The sequence below is a fragment of the Mustela erminea genome, chromosome 3 (assembly GCF_009829155.1).
Source record: "Mustela erminea isolate mMusErm1 chromosome 3, mMusErm1.Pri, whole genome shotgun sequence".
Lineage (NCBI taxonomy): Eukaryota > Metazoa > Chordata > Mammalia > Carnivora > Mustelidae > Mustela > Mustela erminea.
This window is the reverse complement of record NC_045616.1, coordinates 130,197,717-130,213,045: the sequence shown is the minus strand read 5'-3', so window position 1 is coordinate 130,213,045 and position 15,329 is coordinate 130,197,717. Positions and strand designations below refer to the sequence as shown.

At 39.8% G+C, this 15,329-nt stretch overlaps 1 protein-coding gene across 1 annotated transcript in view; it reads left to right on the top strand.

Annotated features, from left to right (window-relative positions):
* Positions 1–15,329, top strand: part of NNT (nicotinamide nucleotide transhydrogenase) — a 92,038-nt gene that overhangs the window by 41,251 nt on the left and 35,458 nt on the right. The window contains 8 exon segments of the mRNA XM_032337450.1: positions 3,266–3,399; positions 3,684–3,875; positions 4,755–4,908; positions 7,786–7,947; positions 8,932–9,042; positions 10,262–10,407; positions 11,647–11,842; positions 14,387–14,620. Of these exon segments, the coding sequence (XP_032193341.1) occupies positions 3,266–3,399; positions 3,684–3,875; positions 4,755–4,908; positions 7,786–7,947; positions 8,932–9,042; positions 10,262–10,407; positions 11,647–11,842; positions 14,387–14,620 (1,329 nt within the window).

Genomic DNA, 15,329 nt, shown 5'->3' with positions numbered 1-15,329 from the left:
TTTTACCCTAGTAGGCCATCAGGGTAAGACAGTATTTTGAAATTGCCTTCTTAGTCTTCCTCTTGAACTATTCTTTTGAGGATTTGCTCATTTGGAACTTTTATGTTCCAAATTTATGTACTCTGCTCCTCTTTTGGCTCTATTTTTTCCCTTCTGTTTTCAATTTTCATTTCTACACTTTTAGAATTTTCAAAAAATTAATCCACATGTGAATACTTAAAGCCAGCTGCACTATTATATTCATCATTGTATTCCCTGTAGCCTTTATTGATTTTTTTTAAATTACAAAATTAAAACTAGCTCTTACAAAAAATTTAGGAGATAAAAGCACGAAGAAGAAAATATTCTTAACCACTCAAGATGTCCTGCTATGGTTAAATATTATACAACATAGAATTTACTAGAAACTATATAGAATATGTAGTGTTTCATGTATATATATAAATATATATATAATTCATATATGTATATATAAAAATTATTTTTACATTAAGGCAGCAGTTATACCTACTGTTTTGCTGTGTGCATTTTACTTATAATAGTTTCATGTATTCTAAATATTCCTCCATGATTTAAATAAATTTTAACTCACCCTCTAGTTATTTGACTAAAGAAATTACTTTATGTGAAGGAATAACCTATCCTTTCAAAAGTGAATGGACTTCAGACTGACAGTATAGACAGAATACTTACTGTCTTTTTTTTAAAAATCTTTTTAAATTTAATTTAATTTAATTTATTTATTTATTTGAGAGATTGACAGTGAGAAAGAGCATGAGCGAGGAGAAGGTCAGAGGGAGAAGCAGACTCCCCATGGAGCTGGGCGCCTGATGCGGGACTCGATCCCCGGACTCCGGGATCATGACCTGAGCCGAAGGCAGTCGTCCAACCAACTGAGCCACCCAGGCGTCCCCTTACTGTCTTTTTTAAGATACAAGTGTGTGCATTTAAAGTTGTGTCAGCCAGTGCCTAATTGTTTTGTGAAGGTTGAGTGAATAAAAGCAAAGACAAATCGGTGGTATATCGGATGTTTTCTAGGGAGCCTAAATGTTTTTGGCCACTTCAAATCACTAGGGTGACATAGTCCAGAACTGATCCTTAGCGCTCGCTGGGTCAGAAGAAGGAAGGACTCCAGAATTTTTAGGGTGGGAGGAATTCGATGCCAAATTGAATTTGTGAAGCCTGTGCCTTTAAAGTGGGGGCAGTTAGAAGTCAAAGGGGGTGCATTTGGACCCAGATTGCCCCATCAGGCATATCCCCCTAAGACTGGAGGGAACAAGTAAGGTGTGAGGAAAAGCTGTTGCAAGCAAGAGGCTGGTTCACGGAGAGGAGGTCGTGGACTAGAAAAGAGGAAGAAGGACGATCGGAAACACCTAGAAAGTACACATTGGCACTTGAAGTTTGACAGTTTACGTGGATGCGACCATGTGATCCATAGCTTTATATTATCTCAGAGCTCAGCAGCCTGACCTCTGGGGGTGGGGGTGGGGGCAAGAGTCCTCAGATGTATGTTCGTTGCAGCCCCAAATTCTTATGTTTGAGTAAAGTTTAAATATCCAGGATGGCTTTGTTGGACTGTAGTGGGGGAGAGTAGAGGAAAGGGATATTTCCAGAAAATTTTGAGAGGTGGTGAAACCACCAGGACTTCAGAGTGTTGTCTCTGGGGGAAATACCTCCTCATTGCTCTTTCATGGAGAGTCAAAGGGTTATCCAACAAACCATGTGACAGCTGGCCCTGCGTGGCTGGAACAGAAGGTCCAGCGGGGCAGTCATGAGAGAAAGAGTGCTTATACCCAGTCAGGAAGGCCTTCAGTAAGAGGAGGCCTGGGATTTGGACTTTATCTTGGCAGTATACAGTTGGTGTTGAGAAAGAGAGAGGTACTATATAAATACCCCTTTGTACCTTTACAACCATTTTTTTCCACATATGCTACAAATCTTTATTTTTCTTTTTTTGAATCACATGTATTCCAGCCAAGTGGATTGAAAAACAGATAATTATAGTGCAAATTTTATTTTATATTTATTTCCATTTATAAAATCAATAGTGGTCTTCCTAAAATTCTGTAAACAGAGTTGAAAACTTTCTGAAAGAGGAGATAATGATGCTTAGGCTATTAACTCTCTACTTTCCTACCACCAGTCTCACACGTTTATTTCCTTTGTCTTTTGGCTAACCCATAAATTGTTCCGTGAAACTTGAGCATTGTAATATACTGATGGTGTGGGCCCTGTTGAATGTTACTAATATAGGTTAGGTTGAAAAATCTTAACGTTTGGAGCTTTATCTTCTACGTAAGAATCAGTGAGTGAATTTTTTAAAAAATATTTTATTTATTTGACAGAGATCACAAGTAGGCAGAGAGGCAGGCAGAGAGAGAGAGGGGGAAGCAGGCTCCCTGCTGAGCAGAGAGCCCGATGCGGGGCTTGATCCCAGGACCCTGAGATCATGACCTGAGCTGAAGGAAGAGGCTTCAACCCACTGAGCCACCCAGATGCTCTGTCAGTGAATGAATTTTAAGTGCGAACTATCTCATGGCTAGAGTGTTCTATGAGAACAGAGTTCTTTTCTGTTTATCTACCAGTATATTCTGAGCACTAGTATAAGGCTCAACTCACCAGAAGCAGAATTAACAGTGTGCAGAGGGAATAAAAGTGTACGCGTGATTCTCAATTCTAATCCCAAACTGGGATTTCCTGTTGTTTTCATTTCATGGCATTCTTCTGTCTGTCCTTGAAGTTATCCGGTGTTAAATGAAGGTAGATTAATAAAACATGTGGGAAAGTCTGGTGAAGTTTGTTAAGATGTTTGGAAATATTTAATTTAATTTAATTAATATTTAATTTAATTTAATTCAGAAATTACTATTGAATATTCCCTTGACAATTGTGATCTTTATGAATTGTCCAATTCAGATACACGTATTTTCCTTAATAGCTTACTATATGCATTTAAAAAGAGATGGGCCAAATGTTTGTGTTTTCATGAGTGCCCTTGGATGTAAACCTGTTTGGAAGAACAGGGTTGCGTGAAGTAAAGGGTGAGATCCCTCCTGCATGTTGACTTTGCAGTTCCTACTTACTACGTTTCTTCCTAGGAGGATGACCAGTTTCGCCGGTGTGATGGACTTTTGGGGTATCTTGAAAGAATTAAAATTTCAGATGTTAACATTTTTGAGTGTCCAGAGACAACTATAATAATTAGGAAATAAGAGTTTGAAGAAAGCATAATATAATTTGTGCTGTTCTCTTTGATTTTTATCAGGTAAAAAAGCTCCAGTTTTATTTAGTAAAGAGATGATTGAGTCAATGAAGGAAGGTTCAGTTGTTGTGGATTTAGCTGCTGAGGCTGGCGGAAACTTTGAGACCACTAAGCCAGGAGAACTTTATGTCCATAAGGTATAGCAAACAGCTTCTTCCATGTACGAACCGACTCCCATGTATTTAGTGATTTGTAAGGGAATGTTTATTCCTTTAAGTATTCAGAGAAACTGAGGCCTGAAAATTTTTAAAATTAAAAACAGGTATATTTAAAGCTCTTTTGAAATCTGTATTTGTTTGTGAGATGTGTATATATTTATAAAGGTATGTAATTTCACAACTTAGCCTTGGCTATGGCGGAAACGTGTTCTAGAAGGATTGTGAAGAGATCGACCTTTCTGACTGTAGTTTTGTTCATGTAGGGAGTTACTCACATCGGCTACACAGACCTTCCCAGCCGAATGGCCACGCAGGCCAGTACCTTATATTCCAACAACATCACCAAGCTCCTGAAGGCCATCAGCCCTGACAAAGATAATTTTTATTTTGAAGTGAAAGATGACTTTGACTTTGGTACGATGGGTCATGTCATTAGAGGAACTGTAGTGATGAAGGTAAGGGAAGACACCTGTTCCTTCCTAAGTTTTCATTAAAACTGATTTCTGTTTTATGGAAGGATCCTATGCTGGAACTGAGATAAAATCTAATAAAGGGTTGATGTGTTGGGTTTATACCCATAAAAACTGTTTAGAAATGCAGAATGATTTAAAGAAAAACATCACAAAGGCTTACATACACGTGAACTCATCCAAAATATGCATTGCTTTTGAAAAACAGAAACAAACAAAACAAAAAACCAGAACTGAATAAGGTAAAAGTTTAACTTTCCCCTTGGCACCTATCTCCTTTTAGGGGATTGGTCTATGTTTTTTCCATATATGTGCATATAGAAACTATCCATGCATGTGTACAAACATTCTGTATTTATATACACATACATATTTTATAAAATAAGTTAAAAGTGACATGAATTTATTTAAGATTACTTTTACTTTTTTTAAAAAAAGATTTTATTTATTTATTTATTTGACAGACAGAGATCACAAGTAGGCAGAGAGGCAGGCAGAGAGAGAGGGGGAAGCAGGCTCCCCGCTGAGCAGAGAGCCCAATGCAGGGCTCTGTCCCGGGACCCTGGGATCATGACCTGAGCGGAAGGCAGAGGCTTTAACCCACTGAGCCACCCAGGCGCCCCATTTAAGATTACATTAAAGAGGCGACTGGCTGGCTCAATCAGTAGAGCATACTGCAACTCTTGATCTCAGGGTTGTAAGTTCAAGTCCACGTTGGGTGTAGAGATTGTTTAAAAATAAATAAAAAAAAAAAATGTTTAAAAGAAGCCTCCCCCCCACTCCCCAGCACAGTCACTATCTTCTGTGTTTTTGACATGCAGGACTGACTGTTAAAAAAATGTCTGTTTTTCTAATTTCTGTTAGGACGGTGAAGTGATTTTCCCCGCTCCCACCCCAAAAAATATTCCTCAAGGTGCCCCAGTAAAACCAAAGACAGTGGCTGAGCTGGAAGCTGAGAAAGCAGCTGCAGTCACCCCTTTCAGGAAGACGATGACTACGGCTTCTGCATATACAGCTGGTGAGAGCCCCATTCATGAGGATGGGGTCCTGATGGTTTGGATTTGTAAGAAATGCATTAAGTGTCAAAATTAGTGAATGAGATTCTGTTGTCCTCCTTTGGATTCCATGAGGAAGTGGGCCTGTTAGAAGCAAGTTTACGTAAACGGGTTACTAGTCTCACCTCCGAGACCTTGGGGACCACGCTGATGGCTAACCCCAGAGACACAGGCACTGTGTGTGAATAAATGTGTGTGAAAGCATAGACGGGCTGTTAATGCTTTTCTTTCACAGAAAACACTTAAAATACAGCTGTTAAGAGTTTCATCTTACATCAAATATATTGGGTAGTGATGTGTGTCAGATTATGTTGGTGCTAAGTGCCTATACATGTGGTTATTTCTTTGTCTTTATGAGTTACAAAATATCAGTTATGATTGTCTGCGTGTTGGGTAAGACTGGGGAACCACATGTTTGTGGTGAAGAATAAACAGTAGGAGACAGGTGCGGCCCTTGGTTCTTTGTCGAACATCCTAAGTTCTTCACCTAGTAACAAATTTCAGTTTTGAAATTTTCATTTCTTTAAAATTTAACACAAATTCTTTGCCTTTTTCATCTTTAGGAAAACATTAAACAGTTGCTGTAAAATAGTGGTAAATATTCATTCTGGTTATGAAGTGTTAGAGTCTGAAGTATGGACATTTGGTTTTTAAATTGGTTTCTCTCTCATCAAATGAATTAAAATTATTTAGATCTACTTGGAGCCAAAGCAAAAACAAAACAAAAGCAAGCTATAAAGAATTAAGGACCAGCAGCAGGCACATAATTCTTGTAGCCTCAGCATTCTCCAAATTCCCCTGTGAGCCCAGATGTTTGAAAGAGAAAAATATAACTCTTCTTGAAGAAAGAGCAATTCTCAGCAAGATGACTGAAAGCCTCTGGTTGTGAACATGGTGAATAAATGGGGCAATGTCCCTACTTGCACTTGCTTGTTTAAAAAAAAAAAAGAAAAAGAAAGAAAGAAAGAAACCAGATTATTATATTGTACCTGGAGAGGATTCTTGGGAAGACTGTAAATTTCCATTTCTCTTTGCGATTCGTCAGGAAATACAGTGAGGCACATATGATGTTTTATTTTTCTAGGTTGCGCTTTTGTTTGTTGAGGTTTATTGTATTTTAATAGATATGAAATTAGCATATTTTAGTGAATAAAAGAATGGCCTGATACTTGTTTTTCTTTACCTTAAACTTCTTCCTTTATAATAAAAACAAGTATTTTTCTTTTATGTGTGTGTTAGGAATCTATTTGAATAGCATTCTCCAAAGAATATGATTTGCTTTCTTTTCCCTTTCTTTTTTTTCTCTGCCTTTCTCTTTCCTCTGTTACAAAGACTATAGAAATACATTATTATTATTAAATATACTATAGAAAAGATACTAGTTTACTAAAGAGTTGATTAAAAAAACCTTTACATAGGTGATTTTTATCTTAGATGCCCAATAAAAAATGGACTCCAGATTATGATAATTTAGTGCTGCTTGATTAATGTGCTAGTTTAATGAATGCTAGGCATTACACTAAATACTTCATATACTATTTACTCTCTACAAAACCTCAGTGAGGTGGGCATATTATTATTTTCTTTTTCCAGGAGAGGACAGAGAGGGTTGATAATTTTACAGATGATGATACTATGCCACAGAGAAGTTACTATGGCACAGAGAAGTTAAGTAACTTGCCTGAGATCACACAGCTAGCAAGCAGCAGACCAACAGTTTGAACGAGGCAGTCTGGCTTATGAAAACATATTCTTAACCACAACTCTATATAGCTTCTCTGATGTTTAATTAGAGCACAAAACAATATTCTGTCTCCTCTCCCTCCAGATGGTCAACAGGCCATGTATTGGAACCCTGGGCATTTTATATGTGGTAGAGGAATATAAATTAAAACTGCAGTCTTACTACATGTTCTAAAGTAAAATTAATGTCAATTCTTAGATGTTCTAGCTGTGCCACTTATAAAGAAATACTTTGTATTGAGGGGGAAAAAAGTACCTTACTCAAGAAAGTTGAATTCCAGCTCCCTGGTGCCCCCTTTGCATTCTGTTTTCACTGACCACTAGGTAACCCTTCCTTCTGTTGCAGAACAGCGGTCCACATGGTTGCTATTAGGAAAGGCAATAATTAAAGATGTATGTTCAGAGCTGACTGCTTGTATTCTGCACATTCTTAATTTAATTTGTTTTTTTTTTTTCCTTTTCTTTGTAAAATCCTGTTTGCTGACTTGGTGTTAAGGCTGGAGCTGAGTGCCCCGGCCAGCAGTCCAGTCCAGCTTCAGGAGCAATTGCAAAACTCCTGTCCCGGGGGTGGAGGGGGTGGAGGAGAGGCCATATGTTTTGGGGAGGTGCTGGAGTGAATGAAATCCTTCCTACTCTTTTAAAATCCCTCTTCCTCAGCCAAAGCTGAGTGACATGACATTGGCTTCAAAACACTCCTGCCTTATAAAGGTCATGTCTTGCCCAAGTAGAAAATGCTTGGGTAGATCCCATGTAGGTCTCTAATTCTGGGACAAAAGCACTTGTATACACATGTGGCACTGTCAATGAAAGTCAAAACAGGGGAGAGGACAATGGGGAAATTGTTATTAAGGTGACTCATAAATTTCACTAGGTCTTTACAGCTTATTTTATTTTAGGTGGTGGTGGTCAGGAAGCCGAGTTTTGTTCGTAATCCCTTTAGCTTCCCCTGCCCCCCATTGTGAAATGTGTAAAAAAATCTCACTATTGGAAGACTCCTTACTGGCTACAGAATGTACAAGCATTGACTATTTCACATTTGTGTGTGCTTTTAATCCTGAGATAATTGGATGCCAGCTCACACTCTTCTCTTTCTGTAGGTCTCACTGGGATGCTGGGTTTGGGCATTGTGGCGCCCAATTTAGCCTTTTCCCAGATGGTGACCACTTTTGGCTTGGCGGGCATCGTGGGCTACCACACTGTCTGGGGAGTGACCCCTGCTCTCCACTCACCGCTGATGTCTGTGACTAATGCAATCTCAGGTTTGCTCTTCTCTCGTTTTTCCCTCATTTTAAGTTTTCATGGGCTTATTCAACTCTCCAGTTGCTTTCAATGAGGTTTCCAAGGTCTTTATTTACAAGTTGTATGGCTTGGCCTCTGAGGTGGGTGGTTTGGGCTCCCAGAGCGGGGAGGGCAGGGCTAGAAGTCAGGGTCCAGCAGAGTGAGTGTGTCAGGCCTTTGGGCTGCTCACATTCCAAGCAGTGCAGAGCCATTGTTCGTTCTTTCGACTGTAATTTCCTTTAAAGAAAGGATTCCTCTGATATCACAGAATCGTGCAGCATCGTTTAGGGACTTGTCTTAGATTCATCTAAACATTCAGCGGTAAGCAGGCCACAGCTGTCGTCAGACTTACTGTGAAGCCTTTGGAACAGGAAGCAGCTGGCCAGCCAGGGAGGCGTCCGCCGAGCCTCACACTGTGCTGTGAGTCTTCGCAGGGGTCCGTGTCCACACAGCTGCCCAGGAGCTCTTCTCTTTGGCCCCCAGGGATGCTCAGATCTGAGGTGGGAGACCCACCTCGGACAGTTGGGTGTGGGGCCTGCCCTGGCGTGGAGGCCTCGTGCTGCCAGTGCTCCAGACACAGCCGCTGGGGGGCTCTGCAGGGATCGTGGCGAATTCCAAGGGGCAGCATGTTCTGGAGCTCTCAGAGTCCTGGCTTTGCCCTCCTCTGTTTATAGTTCATGCATAGCTCCGTCCAGTTCAGAAGCAGCTTATCTCCCCACGCTGCCTTTTTATCTCTTGTCCAATGACATGATCAGTTTAGATCTTTATCGGGCGCACAGAGCTAGAAAGTTAAAGAAGTCCAAAGTTTTATGCAGAAGAAGTTTTAACTCTTGGCCCACAAGCGTATACTCCAGTGATGGTGGCGCGTGAGGACTTTCCCTGTTGTGCCTGTCCTTGTGAGACCCTGTGACATTTCATTTGTCCTTGTCTCTACAACCATTCACCATCTTGATCTTTCTTCCTAGGGTTGACTGCAGTTGGTGGGCTGGCGCTGATGGGAGGCCATTTGTACCCTTCCACAGCCTCTCAGGGCCTTGCCGCTCTTGCTACATTTATTTCCTCAGTCAACATTGCAGGTACGGTAGCAGTGGTACTGAGAGAGTCCAGAGTGCTATTAAAAAAAAAAAATTATTTATTTGCACAAGTTCTAGACCCAGAGTGGGGCTCGAACTCACAATCCCAAAATCAAGAGTCACATACGCTTTCACCTGAGCCAGCCAGGTGCCGCCCCGGCTTGAGTGCTATTTTTTTTTTTTTCTTTTAAAGATTTTATTTATTTATTTGAGAGAGAGAGAGGGAAGGCATGAGTGGAGGGGAAGGGCAGAAGGGAAGCGGGAGAACTAGTTTCTTGTCTCACAGAGTCCAATGAATCTTGCCAACAACAGAGAGTGAATAGAGATTAGAAGTTCATTAAGTGAAGACACAGAGAAAGCTCTTGGGAGTGAGGGGGTCCTGACCGGGTTGGCCTTGAGTGCTATTATTAATGGGGGCATGAGAAGCAAATATCAATCCATACAGAATAGACATTTGGATTTTTTTTAGACATTTGAATTTCAAGAATTTGATTGTGCCTTTAAACATTGTTTTACTCAGACCATGAATGTGCTCTGTGAAGAAAAATCATTTTGCCCACTTGTAATTTTTAGAAACTGTTTGATAAAAGAACACCCCCTCCCTCAGTGCCCCAAAATAAACAAGCAAAATGATTGTCTTGCTGCAAGTTAACTGGGAAGTTAATTGAATGCATAGTTTTGAATTAAGTTAACTTGTAGCTATCACCATAACATCTGTAAATGAGTATACTATTAGATAAAATTTTAGCCTTTGCCTTATTATAGCTTGTGTTTCTGAAAACTGAAAGCCTAGCACATTACTTGGGTAAACTCATTTGATGCTATGTTGTAGCCGAAAAATTAATTGATGGCTCAAAGAAATCTGGTGCCTGTTGATGTGGCATTTTTTTTTCTTTTATCACTTATTATAGGTTTAATAAAACAGAAAAATTTATTCGAAAAAAATACTAGCCTTTGATCTTTTGCATTCCCAAGCTGTCTGAATGCCTGTTTACTTGTAGTCATGCAAAAATAGTTGGAAGTTTTCTTCCTGGATATAGGTTTTCCTGCCTTCAATGAAACTGGCTTGAGTGATAGAATGAATTTAATTTTGAGGTTCTAAAATGTTATTAATATAGTTAACCCTTGGTGATAAAGATGTCTTTAAAATGGAGAAATTGCGCCAGTTTAAAAATCATGTTGCTCAAAATACCTCTTTCTGTTTCATATTTACTTTGATAAGGCGGATTTCTGGTGACCCAGAGAATGCTGGACATGTTCAAGCGTCCCACGGATCCCCCAGAATACAATTACCTGTATCTGCTCCCTGCTGCTACCTTTGTTGGAGGATATCTGGCTGCCCTCTCTAGTGGTTATAACATTGAACAAGTAAGAGGCTGTCTTGAGAATTTTTATTTTTGCCACCATGTGTTCTTTCCCATTAGTCAACATCATCATTACCCAAACTCAGGCTCCACCAAGCAAATACAATAATAACTCTAGAAACATCTTGGTCAACTAGAGCATTCCTGTCCCCTAAGAATCAAGACCCTGGATTCTAGAAACAGATTTGCCTGCTACCTAGATGTGCTAATGTGGGTTTACCTGTTTGTCCCCTCAATTTTTTCACATGTAAAAAGTGTCAAAAGTTTATTTTGTACCTGAATGGATTGTTGTGGGGATACAATGAAATAATTGGTAAGAGAATCTGAAATTTTCCTGTTAAGTACTGTTGGTCATTTTCCTACTTACTTTCTTCTCCTACAAATTCAGTATATCATCTCTTGTAACCAGGAGATGATATGTCAATGCATTTAAAAAAGATAGTGTAAAAATGAGTGTTAAAGAAAAACAGAAATAATCAAGTTGAACTTTGAAAGTTCCATGTCTCAATGTGATTATAATAGAGACTCAACTTTGTCCTGAACTCAGTATTTTTTTTTAATCACTTTTTAATGACTACTGGGAGATTGCAACTGACAGCAGAAAGAACATGTCTCCCTTGGTTTCTGCTGTTTCCAACATTTCTTACTTGTTGAGTGAACAAAATCTTTTTTGAGAAGAGTTGGAGTGGTATGTCAGAGAGACCCTCTGAATCCTGCAATTGCTATTTTCCGATCATGTGACCGTGGAAGAATTATGTAACCTTAAGTTTTGGTTTTCTCTTTTGTAAAATGAGGATGATAATTCTTTCAACTTCATGAATCTCATGGGACTGACTTGAGTAAAGTGGATGTTATGGTCCCTGGCATTTATAGCATCAGGGGTTGACTCCTTTACAGCGTTTAGTCAGGTCTGGTTCCCATTATAACTCTGTTTAAATTCAGGTACTTTTTAATGCATTCATGCATGCTAACCAATCCAACCCCCCCCCCCCCCCCCCCCAGTTTCATAAATGGTATAATTGCAAGTACAAATTAAGATATTTAATTCGTTAATTTTCCTAATGGATGGAACATGTATTGAAACATTCAAAGAAGAAGAAGTCCTACTGGTCCCTCCATTGTCCGAAATTTAAAATTGTGTCTTAGGAAATCGTGTTTCCTCAAGAGAGGTTCTCCCTGTGCTAATAGACTGGATGTTTTGATAGTCTTTCTTTCTCTCTTCTCTTCTCTTTCTTTTAAAAAGATCATGTATCTGGGCTCAGGTCTCTGCTGTGTTGGTGCCCTGGCCGGCCTTTCCACCCAGGGAACAGCTCGTCTTGGCAATGCATTGGGCATGATTGGGGTGGCCGGAGGCCTGGCAGCCACCCTCGGAGGCCTGAAACCATCCCCAGAACTGTTAGCTCAGATGTCTGGAGCAATGGCTTTGGGCGGTACCATTGGTAAGCACTTGGTGGAGTTCTGCCTTTATGGGAACACATGCCCATTTTTTAGCTCATCCTTTTGACATAGTTGATCTACCTTCTCAATGTTGATGCTTTCAAATGTTTATATTTTAATGAGAATTACACCAACTATGATTGTTCACCAAAATAAATACATTATACACAAATTATATTATTCATAACTTTCTAATTAATTTGTTAGGTTTTTTTTTTTCTATGCTCTTGAGATTACCCATATTATAGCTGTTTTTAGACACGTTGTGTGAAGGTGGGCTTTTTTCCATCTCTTCCCAACTCCATCTTTAATGACATACATTGGTAGCTTGAAATTGACCATGGTGGTTACATTTATACCATGGAATTCAACAAATGTTACAAATCTGGGTTTCATTTATTGTTTCATTGATTGTCTAGACCTAAGAAAGAGATGGAGTAAATATTAATAGTGCAGCTTAAACGTAAAAGTGTGCTGCGACTGTAGCCATTACTTTGTAAATATCACCAAAAAATGAGCAAATATTCTTCCAGTATTTGAAAACTATTATCAGAGTCGGGGTGTTGCTCACGCTGTTGACAGTGAGTGAGGTTCTCACATATATCTTGTTTCACTTTTGTCTTACTTGTTAATGCAAACAAAAATGTCAGCCAACATTCCCGTGGGAACTACACTCATTTCATCAGTTGCAAACACTAGATTGGTAACAGATTGAAGAGTTTGGCAAAAGTCAACAAAAACACCCCGTGAAAGTCCATTGGCAATATGAGTTTACCATAAAGAGTATCATATATTTTATTATTTGAAAATTTTATGCTACTTTATATCATTAAAAACTCAGGTACACATTTATATAACCACATGTTTTTATCCAGAGAAGCTTGTGGTATATTTACCAGTGTAACAGTAGCTTTAGGCCTCCTTTCATACTCCCCCCGCCCCCCAAGCGTTGTGTCCTTTCCTGATGGTCCCTGGAGAGGAACAAGGACAATGCGCTCTAAGCTCATGGCAGGAGGACCTCTAGACAAGATCTTAGCAGATATTCTGAGGTGCACCCCTTCTCTGTCACCTGCCTAGAGCCATGTAGCTCTTTCACAGGCTCCTCATTTGAATATTAACTACCCAGGGATTTGCATTTCTTTACCTTTGGACAGGGCTCCCACTCACCCACCTGAAAGCCCAGGCTTTCCAATTCCAGCTGTTTCTCCTGTGCTCAGGAGCAAGGGGTAGGTTTATGGAGAAGAGCGCTTGGGTTATTCATGCTGTGGGGAGAAGGTGAAGGTTTGGTTGGAGCCTCAGGTAATCTGAAGAAGTGTTCGGGAGTGTTTGCAGGTTGTGATGGAAAAGGCATGTGTTAATGTTGTATGTGTGGGTTTTTGGAGTTGGACCTTGGTCAGGTGTGTTGAGAACACCTGCTATTTTGAAAGGGTACGTAATCAGTGTCCTTACCTTCTCTACAGTCCCTGTAAGAGAATATTTACCCCAGACTAGGAAGCAGATAAATACTTTTTAGGGGCAAGGATGGAAAACCTTAAATGTGGCCTTTTTTTGAAAAAAATTGAAGTATAATTGGGGCACCTGGGTGGCTCTGTCGGTTAAGCATCTGACTCTTTGATTTCAGAATAGATCATGATCTCAGGATGGTGAGATCAAGTCCTGTACTGGGCTCCATGCTCAGTGTGGAGCCTGCTTGGGATTCTCTCTCTCCCACTCCGACTGCCTCTTCCCATATGCATGTGTTCTCTCCAAACATAAAATAAAAAATATAAAATTGAGGTGTAAAGTTGACATAATATATTAGTTTCCGATGTCCAAAATAGTAATTCTGTATTTGTATATATTGCAAAGTGATTACAATAAGTCTAGTAAGCATCTGTCACCATTAACATAGTTGCAGAATTTTCTTTCTTATGATGAGAACTTTTAAGATCTACTCTCTTAGCAACTTTCAAATATGTGATACAGTATTATTAGTTACAGTCAACATGCTTTATATTATATACGTATGACTTCTTTTATAACTGGAAGCTTCACCTGTTTTGCCCACCTCCCATCCCCTGTCTCTGGCAACCACCAATCTGTTCTCTGTATCTATGAGCTTGTTTTTTTTTTTTTTTTTTTTAAAGATTTTATTTATTTATCTGAGAGGGAGAGAGAGAGAGAGAGCAGGGGGAGGAGCAGAGGGAGAGGGACAAGCAGACTCCCCACTGAGTGCAGAGCCTGATTCAGGGCTCAATCCCGTGACCCTGAGATCATGTCATGAGCTGAAACCAAGAGTTGGACGCCTAACTGACTGAGCCACCCCGGTACCCTGGTTTGGTTTTTTTTATTTTTAGATTTCATAAGTGAGATCATACAATGTTTGTCTTTTTCTGTCTGGCTTATTTCCCCTAAGCATAATACCCTCAAGGTTCATCAATATTATTGCACATGGTAAGATTTTTGTCTTTTTGTGGCTGAATAATTTTCAGGTGTTGGCTTTATTGTTGTTCCTTCTCAGAGGTCTGTTGAGTTTTAATTCCTCTTTGACCTGCATTTCCCAACAGGACTGACAATTGCCAAGCGCATCCAGATTTCCGATTTACCTCAGTTAGTTGCTGCTTTTCACAGCTTAGTAGGCTTGGCAGCTGTGCTCACTTGCATAGCTGAGTACATTGTCGAATATCCACATTTTGCCACGGATGCAGCAGCAAATCTCACCAAGATTGTGGCCTACCTCGGTACTTACATCGGCGGTGTCACGTTTAGTGGCTCTCTTGTTGCCTATGGAAAATTGCAGGGTAAGTGATTCCACGTAACAAAGGAACAGCTGTTGTTCAGGGGACTCAAGGGTCCGTTTCAGTTTCAGAAAATGGCTTCATGGTAGAACCGTTAGGTGAAGAATTTGTATAGCACTCGGAAATACATAAATACATAAACATACAAATTACGAATATATAAAAGATTGCTTTCCTGAATGATCCTTACAGATCTCCTAAACGTGGAAGCTGTTCTTCTGCAGACAGCCAGTGGAGGAAATAAGTGCACAGAAATTTGTGTAGAGGGACCAGTTGACAATTGATAATACATGTGAACAAAACTCTGCCTTCCTCAACCCTTAGTTAGAGATGCCTGTTCACAGAAATGAACTTGATACGTTTTCCAGAGTAGAGAGAAGCTTGTTGAATAGGTTTGTGTGATCACCGTACAGTACTTATTTTGAACACAGACACATTTTTCGGCTCTGGCTTGCCATCTTCTGCAACTGTGGAGGTCAGCCATGAGATTAGAAGTGGTGGGGGGGAGCCCTCCAAATCTCACAGAGGCTGTTTTCAGTGTTTTCGTGAATAACTGAGTCTATAGAGAAACTAGTTTGTGATATAAGGATCTGGTCTTTGCCTCTGAGTAATCAAGCCATTGAAATTAAATAGAGAACTTCCATGAAACTTAAAAGTCACAAAAGAACTTCAAGCCTCCAATGCCCTTGTCTCCTGCTTTTGTTTTCAAAAA